At 48.9% G+C, this 15,800-nt stretch overlaps 1 protein-coding gene across 1 annotated transcript in view; it reads left to right on the top strand.

The window, feature by feature from the left end:
- Ryr1 (ryanodine receptor 1) overlaps positions 1–15,800 on the top strand; it is a 107,632-nt gene that overhangs the window by 76,532 nt on the left and 15,300 nt on the right. The window contains 4 exon segments of the mRNA XM_048791254.1: positions 2,113–2,194; positions 3,393–3,580; positions 12,872–13,213; positions 15,624–15,797. Coding sequence (XP_048647211.1) covers positions 2,113–2,194; positions 3,393–3,580; positions 12,872–13,213; positions 15,624–15,797 — 786 coding nt within the window.

Genomic DNA, 15,800 nt, shown 5'->3' with positions numbered 1-15,800 from the left:
ATCTTCCTCAGCCTGCATCCGGGCATCCCCCGACTGGTCCCTTTCCAAGACCTGCGCCCTTGGTCAATTTCTCTCTCCAACGCTCCCGGCATGTTCCAGACTGGTTTCCGCCCCCTGGCCTCATCCACCTTCCTCCCAGGTTGCCTCCCGCATGAGCCCGCCCCCTCCCTGCGCCCACCAATCCGCCAGTTTCCCACCCGCACTTCCATTGGTTGATCGTGCTGGGCTCCACCCCTTCTGGTCGCAGCTCCTCTATGATTGGTCGATGTTCTTTTCTCTCTTCGGAGAGCCCTGGGGTGGGGCCGGGCGGGCCGCTGGGGCAGAGCGGGTGAAGAGCGTTGCTCAGTTTGTCCTGCCTGCGGCAGATGACGCCTGTGCCGGGCCTCCGTGATGTAAGGTCCCCAACTCCAGAACCCTCGCGTCCCCGTCTTCCCCACCCCCTTGTGCCTCGCAGCCTCGCTAGTGCCGCGCCAACGCTTTGTCCTTTGCTCTGCTTCCGTTTGATAAGCATATTCGAGACTGCCGTAGAGAGTTGGGCAGAATCAGGACGCCTGACGTCAGGACGGGCACTGTCCTCGACCTAGACATCATCCACATAGCGGTGTCTGCATTACAGTAGTTCCCAGCAGGTGGCAGTGAAGCATCCTGTATATTGCAGTTTCCCAGCAGGAAATATCTTGACGGGAAACTTTTTCTAATTTACCCAAAGGTGCCACAGGGGCTGGCAGCAACCCCGCTGTCCTCTGACTTTGGGGAAGGAGGTCAACTAGGAGCGCAGTTCCTCAGTGTCAGGACGTTGGTGTCATCTTAAAATGCTGGAGGAAGTCCACCTCTGAATCCTGCAGCGTTAGTTCATTGGCCAAGGTCTAGGTCTAGGTCTAGGTTGGAAGGTATAGAAATACAATGCCAAGTGGGGGCTTAAGGCGGGAAAATGAATTTAGAAGTTTTCATCACAGATCTGAGCTTAGGCTGGGGTCAGCAGGAAAGTCTGTCTCCTCTTTGGCTTCATTCTCAGTCAGGCTCTCTGCACGGGCAGGAAAAATGGCGCCTCAGGCTTCCCTTCCCCTAACATGTCCAGTCGGAAAGAGCATCTCTTTGCTCAAAGCACCAGAAAAAGACCTGAGATTCCATCTGATTGGACATTGAGTCATATGACCCATCCCTGAATCAAAGGGAAGAAGTGCTGATTGGTCAGACCTAGTCTTATACCCACCCCTAGAACCCAGGATGCACCGTGAGAGTAGAATCTGGAGCCCCACCCAGTTGAGGAATTAAAAGGAGAGAGGGACTGGATCATGGTCAGACCCAAACTGCAGGCGCCCATTCATTTTAGGATTTTGAAGTCCTGGAGTGTCGGAACCTTAGAATCTGAATGCAGAGTTTTGGAACTATGGAAATATGTTAGGATCAGAATCAGCACCTTCTAGAATAGCGTGGAGGACGAAGGAGCTCCTCCCAGTCCTGTCCATTCTGTTAGGTGGAACCATATGACATTACCATTCTGTGTGTCCAAATGGTCACATATTGGCAATTTCATGTGACTCAATCTAATGCAAATGCCAGGAGGTGGAAATTTGACTCTGTTGGCCCTACGCCAGGCTCTGTGTCAGGGAACACGGGGCACTACCATCCTCCCCTCAAAGAGCTTACCAGGAAGCACGGGGCTACCTCCCCAGCCTTCCTCCTGAACTCTGAGTCCCACCTTTCCCATCACACGTTATATTCCACACACGCATGTCAGCACCCTCTGCAGGCCAGGCACCCCTTTCCAGATCTGGGCCTCTGTCTCCCTTTGTCCATCTGCTTCTGTCCAGAATGTCTGCTCCCGAGGCATTTAGACCTCCTTGTCTGCCAGCCCCACACCTGTCACATCACCTGCTGGACCTGCTCCCTTCCCCCAAGTGCCAGTTCCACCCCCACAATCTTGTCTCTCTGCCCCCTCCCCTGCTTCCGAGGAACATGTCTGGACTCGGGTCCCCTCGGAGGTAAGAAGGGAGAAAAAAGGGGGTCTTAGGCCCCGATGGGTAAGTGAAGGGGGCAGAAGCAGCTGGCGGTGGGAGAAGTGTCTCTGCAGAGGCCCCCTCTCACCCGCCTGGGACATGGGATCTCTAGGACTCCAGCCAGATCGAGCTGCTGAAGGAGCTGCTGGACCTTCAGAAGGACATGGTGGTGATGTTGCTGTCACTGTTGGAAGGTAAATGCCAGAGGGTGGGTATGGGGACAGTACAAAGGTTCAGACAAGGCTGAACCTGACCCTCTGAGACTGGGAGACTCCAGCTCTCAGCCCTAGCTGACATGATAACATTATTGTCAGGGTCAGTAAGCTGTCAGTAAGCAACAGCAAGCCCAGCAAACACTTACTGAGCTTGTACTATAGGGGGGCCTGAGTGTATTATACTAATTTATTGAGTCCCCAGAAAAATCTTAAAAAGTGTGTGGCCTATTATAAAAGTGGATACTGTATTTATATATTTAATATTTGTTTGTCAAGTGTAACAACATATTGTATAATGTATTCATATTTATTTATTAACATCAGTTAGCTTTTGCTGTGTAACAAATATCCCCCAAACACAACAACTTGAAATGATATATTTTTACTAATTAATAAAACAGTTTAAGAAACACACAAACATACATTCCTAGAGAATTTTAAATCAAATGTGGCAAAATGTAAACAATCGATGAATCTGGAATATATGAAGGTCCCTTGTACTTACTATTCTTGCAACTTTTACGTAAATTTAGATTATGTTATAATGAAAAGCTATGAGAAAATGAACAGGAGGCACACCCCAGCCACTGCCTGTAGAGGAAGTGTGGGGTCCCAGTTTGCCATAGTCTCCACCTCTCCCTGCTGTCTTCCCTGGGCCACCTTCCTCATCCGTGGACCAGGCTGACCTCTTTGGACCAGTGAAACCTTTAGTTGTCTGGGCTGTGAGTCATTGGCTCTAGGTTCAAATCCTTCCCCACCCGCTTTCTGGCTATGTGGCCTGAGTGGGTGATTTTCTCTTGAGCCTCAGTTCTCTCATCTGTAAAACCAGAGAGGAACACCCACTTCCCTACAAGGCTGTCATGAGACGGTGTAGTGCTAGGACATCACCTGCGCAGCCTCTGGCTCCCGCTGCCAGCCTGTGTCCCTCTCTTTTTATTGGTGATGCCTCCAGCTAGCGAGGGAGCTAGGCGAAGGTGAGATCAGCCGTTGGCCAGTGGCGCTTATGGAGATCAGGAGGTGACCCTGGAGGGAGGTTTGGGAGCTGGGGGGGAAGCTTCCACCTGCATAGAGGCGGGGACCTCGGGAGCCTCGGGTGGCTTCTGAGCAGGAGAGAGACAAGCCTAGGGAATCCAGAAAGGGGCTCCGCCGAGCTGCACTGACCTGGGGCTGCCCACAGGGAACGTGGTGAACGGCATGATTGCCCGGCAGATGGTGGACATGCTGGTGGAGTCCTCGTCCAACGTGGAGATGATCCTCAAGTTCTTTGACATGTTCCTGAAGCTCAAGGACATCGTGGGCTCTGAGGCCTTCCAGGACTACGTCACCGATCCTCGCGGTCTCATCTCCAAGAAGGACTTCCAGAAGGTGGGTGCCGGGTAGCAGGGGGGCCCCGGGTCCAGGGGGGGTTGCCAGCTGCCAGCCGGGGCTTCCTAGCTCCCTGCCTTGAGCAGGAGACCTCTCTGGAAGCCTCCGTTTCCTTACCTGAAAAATGGGGACAGAACAGGACTTGGGTTGTTTTGAGGATGAAATGCATCAACAGTAACGTAAATGAGAACCATTGTTACTGTTACCTTTCTTAATAGTTTTAACATTATCATAATTATGAACAGGGATCTGTTATTCAATCAGCAGACATTTACTGGGTTTCTTTTCTGAGCCCAGCCCTGTCCTTTGGACCCAGCAACAACCAAGACAGACACAGCCCCTGCCTCCATGGGACTTAGAGTCTAATTGAGTAGGCCTTCATTCAATTTTCACATCCTGAAGAAACTTTTTACTTTGTCAAGGATCCAACCCAGAACTTGGAGTTGCATTTAGGGATCTCGTCTCTGCCCTGTTAAGCTGTCACTAACTAGGCCACTACGGGTCTGAAGAATGAAGCTGTTGGGAGGGGTGGAATGGAACCAGCTTCTTCAGGAGCTGGATCCTTCTCTGTCTGCCTCTCCCAGGCCAGCTACGCCATCTGACCTTTTGTTTTTTTTTTTTTGGTACCAGAGATTGAACCCAGGGTGCTTGACGCCTGAGGCACATCCCTGGTCCTTTTTATATTTTATTTAGAGACAGGGTCTCACTGAGTTGCTTAGGGCCTCACTAAATTGCTGAGACTGGCTTTGAACTTGCGATCCTCCTGCCTCAGCCTCCCGCGTTGCCGGGATTACAGGCGAGCACCACTATGCCTGGCTTCTCTGCCATCTGTCCTAATGCACCCCGGGCAAGTCACTGTCTTCCGTGAGCCTCAGGTTTCTCCTCTGTAAAATGGGGAGTAGGTTGATCACAGAAACTACAGTGGAGGTAGCAGCCCCTGGGATACGGTGCACACCTAGAGACGGCGGCTGCTATGCTTACTGCCTGAATTTGTGGTGGGGGTTGCTGAGGATGAACCAGGGCCTTGTGCATGCTGAGCATGGTTCTGCCACTGAGCTGGCCCCCCAGCCCTCCAGATCTCTTCCATCCCCATCTTAATTGTGCATTTGGAAATAACTTCAGGTTTATAGATGAGTTGCACAAACATATCATTTCTGCATACCCTCCACCAGGCTGCCTGAATGTTAGTTTTTTACCAAATTTGCTCCATCACGATTTCCCTTTACCTCTAGATACTGCAGTGTGTATTTCCTGAGCTCAAGTTCATTCTCTTACATAACCACAGAACAATTATGCAAATCAGGCAACTCACAGTGATACCTGTCACTATCTAACCCTCAGATGGCATTCAGTTCTCTCATGGTGAAGAGATTTTTTTGTCTTTGTCAAGATCCAGCCCAGGAGCCTCCCCTGCTCCCAGGGCAATGCCTGCTTCCCTAGCCTCTCCCCACACTCCTGGGAACCCCACCTTCCCAGCCCATCTCTCTAGCCTCGTAAATGTCACTGTGGTTCAGTGGTAGAGCACTTGCCTAGCATGCAAGATACCGCGAGTCCCATCCCCAGCACTGCAGAAAGGAAAGAAAACCTCACGGACCCCGAGCACTTCACTGTCGTGAAAAGAGCTAATATTTATGATATTTTCATTCCATGCCAGGTCCCGCGTGGAAATGAATCAGCTCATTTCATCCTTATCCCAGTCCCTGGTGGTCAGGGCCGCTTTGTCTTCCCATTTTACAGATGTGGAAACTGAGGTTTGGGGAGGTGATGTGACATGCCCAGGTCACCCAGCTAGGTGACAAAGCTGAGATTAGAACTTTGGCAGCCCCATACTAGAGTACACTGACCCAGATCCATCTTCTAATCTAGTCTAATAAGCAGTCCAAGGGGCTGGGGATATAACTCAGTTGGTATATCACATGCACAAGGCCCTGGGTTCAATCCCCAGCATCACAAAAAGAAATAAATACATAAATAGCCCAGGCAGCCAGATGCAGAGTACACCTAGGATTTGGTCCCGTGGACTCAGGAGGCGGAGGCTGGCTGGTCACAAGTTAGAGGCCAGCTTCAGCAACTTAGCAAGACCCGCTCTCACAATTAAAAAATAAATAAATAAAAAGGGCTGGGGATGTGGTTCAAGAGACTGGCAGGAGGTTCTGGGAGAAGGAGGCCGCAAGAGAACCAAAAAGAAAAAAAATCTGGAAAGAGGAAAAAGAGAACCAAAAAGCACTATGAGGGAGGTAAAGTGCGCGTCATTCATTTTATTTATTCATTCATTTGTTTGTTTGTTTTTGGTACCAGGGATTGAACCCAGGGGTTTAACCACTGAGCCACATCCCCAGCCCTTTTTGTATTTTAAAGTAGAAACAGGGTCTCCCTGGGTTGCTTAGGGCCTCACTAAGTTGCTGAGGCTGGCTTTGAACTCAAGATCCTCCTGCCTCAGCCTCCTGAGCCGCTGGGATGACAGGTGTGTGCCACTGTGCCCGGCTCACATCATTCATTTTAAATGGGTAAGGATCCCTCCAACGCGTGGGGCCTCCCAGATCCAAGGTTTGATGTCATTTTACAGCTCAACATTCATAGGGTTCCAATTTAGAACTTGAGAAGTTGTACTTGTGTCATCATTTTTGAATACATGATTTGTTCACCTGATTTTTTTTCAATGCACCCTTTCTTCCCTTCCCCCTTCTATTAGTTTTGTATCCTACCATCATTTTTTTCCACAAAAATACAAATACTCTTATTTTCCTCCTTCCTTTCATAATAGGGTACTATTTGCCAGTCTGTATTACTTAACAAAATATTCTGGAGATTGAAGAGCTTCCTCATTCTTTTTTTACAGGTGCTCAGTTTTCTACTTTGTGTGTATATTATGGTTTATTTGCCTGTTCCCTGTCAAGGGACACTTGTTTTGTTCCTAGTGTTCACTAATACAACCCATGCGGCAGTCAGGGCTGCCATGGATGGTTTTGCAAGTTGTGCACTGCACAAGGGTGCAGTTTACAGCACAGTGTACATTTGTCGGTGTATTACTGCCAAGCTCCAGCAGGTGAAAGTGAGCATGCTAAGGAAGGCTCTATGAGCCACTAGCAGTGCCGGCTCTCATGAACACACCATCTGTACATGAGTAGTTTATATCAGAGGATAGATTTCCAAGAGGACTGTTGGGCTCGAGGGTAAAATAAATGGACTTGTCATCTGGACAGATCTTGCCATTCATTTTCCCCTCCTATTAGTGACATTGAGAGTGCCTGTTTCCCCATGGCCTTGCCACCAGATCGCATTCTCAAATCTTTGGATTTTTGCCAATCTGATAGATAAAAAATAGGGTCACAGTGCAATTTTAACTTGCATGTCTCCCTCCCATGAGGCGGCTGAGGCTCTTTGCGTGCTATTTCTTTTATCTTAATTGTTTCTGTAAATTGACCATATCTTGACTCATTTCTATTGAAACATTGGTATTTTTTTCCAGGGGCTCTTTATATACTGGAATGGTTAAAACTTTGTTAGTGGTAGGAGTTGTGTCTATTTTTCTTTGTTCATCATTTGTCTTTTGACTTTCTTTCTGATGTTATTTTGGTGATGCAAAATACTTGGTTTTTATATGGAAAATATTTTATTTTTTATTTTTTTTAATACTAGAGATTAAAACCAGAAACACTTTACTCCTAAGCTACATTCCTAGTCCTTTTGATTTATATTTTATTTTGAGACAGGGTCTCACTAAGTTACTTAAGACTTTGCTAAGTTGCTGAGGCTGGCCTCGAACTTGCAGTCAGTCCTCTTGCTTCAGCCTTCCAAGTTGCTGAGATTACAGGCATGTACCACTGCACCTGGCTTATATTTTAAATATTTTATTAATTTTTAACTAAATAGGTAATATTAGCCAAACAGGAATACATTCTTCTTTTAAAAGTTAAGAATTTATAGTCAAGGTTACAGTCACCTTTGGTCCTCATCTCCAGTCCTGCTGTCATCCCACATCTCCAAAGGCTGCCATTGTTACACAGGGGTGAATGTCTCCCTAGATATTTTTTTCTGCATTTTATTCATATGCAAATTTGCATCAAAATATAGCAATGCTTTATAATTCACAAGTTCTTCCTGGTTGATTTAGTTCTTGAGAGTTTACAAAACATGTCTCCATTGATGAAGGACTTTGCAGATTCCAAAACATCTTCTTTGGTTAAAAAGCCTTTGGGGCGGGGCGGGGCCTGGAATCTTGGCTCAGTGGTAGAGAGCTTGCCTAGCTTGCATGAGGTACTGGGTTCGGTCCCTGGCACCACATAAAAAGAAATAAAATAAAGGTATTGTGTTCATCTACAACTAAAAAAAAAAAATTAAGGAAAAAAGACTTCATTTTAAGTAAAAGTATCTTCATTGAGATATAATTCACATGCCAGCAAACCCACCCATTTCAAATGTGCCATTCTGTGGCTTTTAGTGTATTTACAGAATCGTGCCATCACCACTACAGTCTAATTTCAGAACATTTTTAAGCACCCAAAAAAGGGAACCCCATGCCCTTTATTTTATTTATTTGCAGTGGTTGTGATTACACCTTTAGCAGCAGTTGCTTTACTTAACAGGGCCTTTAGCCATCACTTCCTGTTACCCCTCCCCCAACCCCCAAGGATCCATTCTTGGGCTTTGTCTCTCTGTAGATTTGCCTATTCTGGACACTTTGTATCAATGGTGTCCTACAGTGTGTCATCTTACAAGATTTTTTTTTTTTTAATTTGACAAACCACAATGGCATTAGCACTACTAACCAAAGGCAAAATGATAAAAATGAAACAAAAAGTACAATCTGTAATTTTTTTTTTTTTTTAATACCAGGGATTGAACTCAGAGGTGCTTAACCCCTGAGCCACATCCCCAGCCCTTTTGATTTTTTTATTTTGAGACAGGGTCTCGCTGAGTTGCTAGGGCCTTGCTAAAATGGCTGAGGCTGGCTTTGGATCGGGATCCTCCTGCCTCAGCCTCCCGAGTGCTGGGATTACAGGTGTGCACCACTGTGCCAGCTCATAATTCTTTAAATCATCAAATATCTAGTCAGTATTCAAGTTTTCAGTTATTGTATCTACTGTTTTTCAGTTTCTTGGAATCCAAACACCATCTACCCGTTGTGATTGATTGATGTTTCCTTCAATTTCCTTTAATCTATTGCTTCCCCTTGGTCCCTTTTTCTCTGTTCTTCCCTTTTATCTGCTGAACACCCAGGTGCTTGGTCCTATAGTGCCCAGCATTGCCCAACAAACAGAGTAGGAGCAACATGTATAACGTAAAATTTTTTAGTAACCACACTTTTTAGAGTAAGAAGAATTATGTATTAGTATTATGTATTAGTATTATGAATTAGTATTTCCAAAGCATCATTTCAAAATTATTATTATTATTATTTTAATTTTTTTAGTTGTAGTTGAACACATTACCTTTATTTTTATTTATTTTTATGTGGTGCTGAGGATCGAACCCAGCGTCTTGAATGTGCTAGGCGAGCGCTATACCACTGAGCCACCACCCCAGCCCATGATTTCAAAATTATTAATTGGATATTTTGCATTGTTTCCCCATGACGTCTCTCATGGGCTAATAGTGTCCTAGTCGCAGAGTTTCCCATGGTCTGAGTCTGGTGGATGCAACCTCCTGGTTTCACTTCACATGTTCCTCTGTCCCTGTTTCTTATAAACTGGAACTTAAGTTGGAGGTGTTTAATCAGATCCTGGTTTGGGGTGTGTAGGGTTTTTTGTTTGTTTGCCGAAATCCTTATGTGACTGTGTGTCCATCTGTTAGGAGATGCACCCCTCCGGTTACTTTTTCTTTTGTGTTGTGAGCAGCTGTTGACGTTCAATGTTCATAAACATTGGCTTCTTAGAGATTGCAAAATGATGATATTCTCATTTCTGAATGTTGGACTATTTACAAAGCATCATGAGGTTTCCCAAACACAAAGCATCCTGTGTTTCCCCAAACTTGCTTTTCCATTTCTTTATGGTTTAAAAGGTATGTACAGAATTTAAAAGACTTACTACTTTTCAAATAGTGGAATAAAATTCAAAACTCTTCTCAACTTTTAAGACACTTCATGCATTGGACAAATGTGAATGTATTAGTCAGCTTTCCATCTCTATAATGAAATACCTGAGGCCATTAACTTATAAAGAGCAAAGGTTTCCTGTGGCCTACTCTTCTGGAGATTCCAGTCCAAGATCCAGCAGCCCGGTGGCTTTGGGCCTCTGGTGAAGCCAGCATATTATATTATGGCAGGAACACATGGCAGAGCACACTCACCTCATGAGCTAGGAAGCAAAATCGAGACAGGAAGGCCTCAAGTGTATGCCACCAATGACCTAAGGACCTCCCATCAGTCCCACCTACCTCTCAGCAGTGCCACCTCTGTACCAAGCCGTTCGTTAGCACCTTGGGGGGCCACTCCAGACCACAGCACTAGGTGAATACATCCTGGGTGACAGGCGCGGCCCTAGTCCCGAGGGCACAACAGTGAGCAAAACAGAGACCCTGCCTCGAAGCTGAGAGTCCCGTGGGAGGGGACAGGTGAAGTCAGTAAATCAGCAGAATAACTGCAGGCTCTAATCTGTGGTCTGGAGGCGACCAGCCCGCAGCGGGGGGCGTGCCCTGCATTCCGGGTGGCTGGGGGCAATTTTCTGAGGGGGGTGTTGGAGCTGTGCCCTATGAAGGTGAGGGACATTCTGGTGTCCCAGGCAAGGGGACAGCAAGTGTAAAGGCAGAAAAATGGAAACAGAGGGACAGAAAAGAGGCCAGTGTGGTACAGGGGGAGGTTGAGGGGAGGGATGAGGGAGAGTCTGAGGGGGGAGAGGGACAGATGTGCAGGGCCACTGGGCTCCAGGGGGACCTTGACTATTACCCTGACAGAGATGGAGCCCAGGGAGGACTCGTGACCCACTGGGTGTGGGGACAGTGGGGGATCAGAGATGAGGAAGGAGGCTTCTGTGGTGGCTGAGGTGGGAGTCTGGAGCAGGCAGAAGTGGGTGGGTCCTGGATCTATTTAGAAAGCAGAACTGACAGATCATTGGAGGGATAAGATGTAGGCGGTGAGAAAAAAGAGAAACTCAAGGATGATTCAAAGAGCTTAGCTTCGGCACCTAGGTGGGTGGGGACGCTATTCCTGTGATGGCTAAGACTGTGGGCCCAGAGGTCTGGACATAAAAAGTTCAGTTCTGGATGCTTCCATTGGGGGGTGGGGGAGACACTGCAGAGGGAGGTCAGGTAGGGCTTCTGCTGTAAGAGTCTGGATTCTGGAGAGCGCTCAGGTCCCGGAGATACAAACTTGGTAACCGTCACTGCAGAGTGGCAGGGCCTAGGGCCTCAGTGTTATTTCCTGGAAAATGTGTATCTCAAGAAGAAGGTGTGGAGGCCAGCCTCCACAGTTTAGCAAGGCCCTAAACAACGTAGCAAGACCCTGCCTCTAAATAAAATATTTTAAAAGGGCTGTAGCTCCATGGTTAGGGGCCCTCGAGTTCAATTCCCAGTAAAAGAAGAAGAAGGTGCGAATCCCCTACCTGCACCATCCCATCAACCTTTAGAGATCTGGAAGAGAGACTCCAGCAAAGGATGAATAATAGCTAGAGAAGAAGGTATTTCAAATGAAGGCCATGAGCAAATGGAGGGTGACTCGGAGAGATCAGCAAATCGCAGGAGCAGAGTTCAGGAATGAATGGAGGGGAAAGGGTCCCAGGCCCCCGTGGAGGCGTGGGCTTTAGAGAGGAGACAGTCCCACCATTTATCTTGGGGAGGTAGGTCAGTGGAGCTAGGGGAGAGGACAGGAGTTCCTGTGTGATGATGTCTCCTCGCTCTGCGGTTTCTAGAGCCCTCCATGATTTGCAAAGAGTGTTACTCATTTAGAAAGCATTTTGCAGAGTTCTTGGCGTTTGACAAAGCCCTCCTGACAGCCCGAGGATCTCGCTTCTGTTCAGACTTCAGAGCAGCATTTCTCAGACTGCCTTTTGCAGCCCAGCTGTAGATCAGGAAATTAACTTAGTAAGTCATGACCAGCATCTTTAAAGATAAAACAGAACTCTGCAGAATGTGATGCACAGCAAAAGTCAGAATTGTGTCTTGAAACTTTTTTTTTTTTTTTGAGTCACATTGTAAAATGCATTCTTACTGCTGTGTGCTCAAGAACCTTTTTAAAAAACTGCCCTGGAGAACCACTTGCCAAGTTGCATAGGAGATCAGCACAAGAATGTCCCATGAAAGTGTTGTCTGTAAAGTAAAACAAAACAGCTGGAAGCCATCTAAACGTCCATCACGGGGAACATAAAGATGTTATATTTATAAAACAGGAATATTACATAGCAGTGAAAATGAATTCATTTACTATATCTCAATATTAAATGCATAAAGTTGAATGGGAGAAGGAAGTTTCAAATTGCATGATTATAACAGTGATTTTGTAAATTAAAATTACAGTGGCACACGCCTGTATTCCCAACAGGTCAGGAGGCTAAGGCAGGAGGATGGCGAGTTCTAAGCCAGCCTCAGTAACTTAGAGAGGTCCTAAAGCAACTCAGGGAGATCTTGTCTCTAAATTAAATATAAAAAAGGGCCAGGGGATGTGGCTCAGTGGTTAAGCACCACTGGGTTCAATCCCTGATACCTCCCTACCCCCCCCCCCCCGCAAATATACAGAATCACATGCATTTTGTGAGCAACAACTGGACATAGGGAATAGAAGTACTGACACAGGTTTGGAAGAAGTCACACCAATATAGTGGTCACCTCCAGGGAGGGTGGGGAAAGGACAAAAGGACACAATTTCCACATTTTACCATCTCTGAAAATGTAGTGTCTCTGACAGTGGATGGCAGCTCACCGTTTTTTGTTTTTGTTTTTGTTGTTGTTTTTGGGGGGGACATCAATTCACTTTTTTTTTTTTGGTACTGGGGATTGAACTCAGGGGCACTCAACCACCGAGCCACATGCTCAGCCCCGTTTTGCATTTTATTTAGAGACAGGGTCTTCCCGAGTTGCTCAGCGCCTCGCCATTGCCGAGGCTGGCTTTGAACTCGCGATCCTCCTGCCTCCGTCAGCCGAGCAGCTGAGATCGCAGGCGTGGACCCCGCGCCCGGCCTCCTTTCACATTTTGATGGCTGGTACCGTCTTCCCTGTGCCATCATCCAGCCAGGAGTCAGCCTTGGGTGCTGGGCGTATGATTCTGGGCTTCTCCATCTCTAAGAGAAATCCACAGTTACTTTAGGAAGAGCACGGAGCCATCTGAGGCCACCCACTGACCGCCCCTGCCACCCGCAGGCCATGGACAGCCAGAAGCAGTTCTCCGGGCCCGAGATCCAGTTCCTGCTCTCCTGCTCGGAAGCGGACGAGAACGAGATGATCAACTGCGACGAGTTCGCCAACCGCTTCCAGGAGCCAGCCCGCGACATCGGCTTCAACGTGGCCGTGCTGCTGACCAACCTGTCAGAGCACGTGCCGCACGACCCTCGCCTGCGCACCTTCCTGGAGCTGGCCGAGAGCATCCTCGAGTACTTCCGGCCCTACCTGGGCCGCATCGAGATCATGGGCGCCTCTCGCCGCATCGAGCGCATTTACTTCGAGATCTCGGAGACCAACCGCGCCCAGTGGGAGATGCCGCAGGTGGGAGATCTGCGCATGCGCCTGCTCGCCTCCCACGGCTGGCCGGTCCTGGCACGCCGGACCCCACGTGGATGTACGCCCTTTGTGCATGCAATGGCAGGATTGATGTGTCCTCCGTGCTTGCACACCATGCCCTTGCACACTTACCCTGGAGCTCTGGCGCGTCCTTACAGCCCTCATGCGGCCACACCCACTCTGTCTTGCTCTTAAACTCACACGATTTTACACCCCTGTTCACTTTCCCGGCAGTCCCAGATGGGCTGTCTCTTGTTCCTGGCTGTCCTCCTGTCTTTTGCACACTCACTTTGGGCTCTTGGGTACCCTGACATGATGGGTGACCCCTCACCAATCCACACGTGCCCTCAAACGCCTTCTGGGGTCCTAGCACACAGCTCAGAAGCCCCCATTTATTCTGAGCCCATGCGTGGGTGCACATTTTGTGCACACTCACCCTGAGCTGGTCATTGTGCCTTCCCGCAGCCCCAGTGTGTGTCATTCATCTCCCACGTGACTTCACTGCAGCCTTGGCACAACCGCGATTACCCGCGCACCCGGGGGAGTCCCCGCCCACCATGCCATCCAGCCACGGGGGTTCCCATCCCCCCCTCCGTACTCCCCATGTGACCTCACACCCTCTCAGCCCTGCCTGTCTCCCTGGTGGCCTTCCTGCATGCCCTCACCTTGCCCACCAGCCAAGCCTGCACAGCCCTGGTCCGCCCTCCACACCTCCCTCTGACCTGCAGGAGCCCCGCCTCTGCACGCACCTCTCCCACGCTCTTGCTTGATCTGTCCTGTCTTGTCGCCCACAAAACTGGGACACTTCTCACCACCTTAGCTACCTGGCCCCTCGCATCTGTCCACACTTGTCACCAGGCTCAGGCACACGTGGGCTCCCGTCCTACATGGAGCCCTGTCCTCGTGCTCTGGGCCTCTTACACTGACCCCCGTCTCCCTGGAAGGTTCGGAGCTGCATGGCCAGCCCCAAGGGCACTGGCTGAATACTTCAGGTTTTCCCATGCCATGCTCCTTGCTGCCTTGCAGAGGGGCCCTGGCCCTGCCTGCCTGCCCCAGGTGCCCAGGTCCTCCGTGTGGACTGTGGCCTCCTGTTTCTGCCATCTTCCCGTACCACAGCCTCCTCACACTTGCCTCCTCCCTGAGGTCTGGGTGCCTCACATTCGAGATCTTTCACACTCCCCCATGTCCCGTGTGGCATCATTGTCCCATCTGGGCCCTGAGTGGTTGCACATCTTTGTACCCAGGATGTCTGCACTTCTGTGCATCTACAAGAAGCCCCCACTCACCATGGCCTTCACATTGGCTCCCTGTACACACTGTGAGGGTCCTGCCCCTCCCCACCCCTTGCTCCGGGGTGCCCGGTTTCCCTTGGTGTCATTCCTCCAAACAGTAATCCTGCCACTCCTTCCCATTCCTATGTCCTCCGATCCTCAAGCGTCCATGTGTGGCCTAGATTGCTCACTAGGCAGTTCGAGGACATGGACAATATATAGCATTTATTGGGTGTGGAGCACTGTTCCAATCACTATCTATCTAATAACTCATTTAATCTCCATACTAACCCTATGATTATAGGTCCTACTCTTAGTCCCATTTATAGAGGGGGAAACTGAGGCCCAGAGAGTTCAGTCAAGGTCATCCAACCCCAGCACTTAGAACTCTCCCCCTCAACCACAATGCTCTGTCTGGAAGAAACTAAAAACACGATTCTGGAGCCAGCCCAATGGGAGGCCAGTGCTACCTCTGTCACCTCTCATCTGTGTCACCCTAGGTGCAGGACTCACTGGGACCCCTTTCCCCATCTGTACAATGAGGATAATGGCCCGTAGAGTTTTGTTAAAAGGCTTAGTTTGGGGCCTGGCCCTTATTGAAGCATATAGGCCTTCCTACAGTGGGCGCTGTAAAAGACGGCTAGTGATCATGTTTAGGTATGGCAAAGTCATGCCCATCTGTGGTCCCCACTACTTAGGAGGCTGAAGCAGGAGGATCACTTTATTCACCGAGTTAGACCCCAACCTGGCCAACATATTGAGACCCTGTCTCTTAAAAGTAAAAATATATATATAGTTTTGTGTGTATACGTGTGTACAGACACGATATTTGTTAATTATTTAGTGGTACTGGGAAGGAAACCCAGGGGCGAACTAACACTGAGCTACATCCCCAGCCTTTATTTTTATTTTGAAACAAGGCATCACTAAATTTCGGAGGCTGGCGATCCTCCTGCCTCAGCCTCCAAGTCTCTGAGATGGTAGGCAGGCACCACCATGCCCTGTAGAAAATCATTTTTTAAAAGTCGGAATGGTGCTTGCACAGTGAACCTGTCGCTGCCAAGGTCACCCTTGTCCGGAGCCCCTGCTGACGCCGCCCCCTCCTGTCCCCTCCGCTGCCGCAGGTGAAGGAGTCCAAGCGCCAGTTCATCTTCGACGTGGTGAACGAGGGCGGCGAGGCCGAGAAGATGGAGCTCTTCGTGAGCTTCTGCGAGGACACCATCTTCGAGATGCAGATCGCGGCTCAGATCTCGGAGCCCGAGGGCGAGCCCGAGGCGATCGAGGACGAGGGCGGCGAGGCG

Source organism: Marmota marmota, unplaced genomic scaffold, assembly GCF_001458135.2.
Source record: "Marmota marmota marmota unplaced genomic scaffold, marMar, whole genome shotgun sequence".
NCBI lineage: Eukaryota > Metazoa > Chordata > Mammalia > Rodentia > Sciuridae > Marmota > Marmota marmota.
The sequence above is the reverse complement of the archived record's forward strand: the minus strand, read 5'-3'. Positions and strand labels throughout refer to the sequence as shown.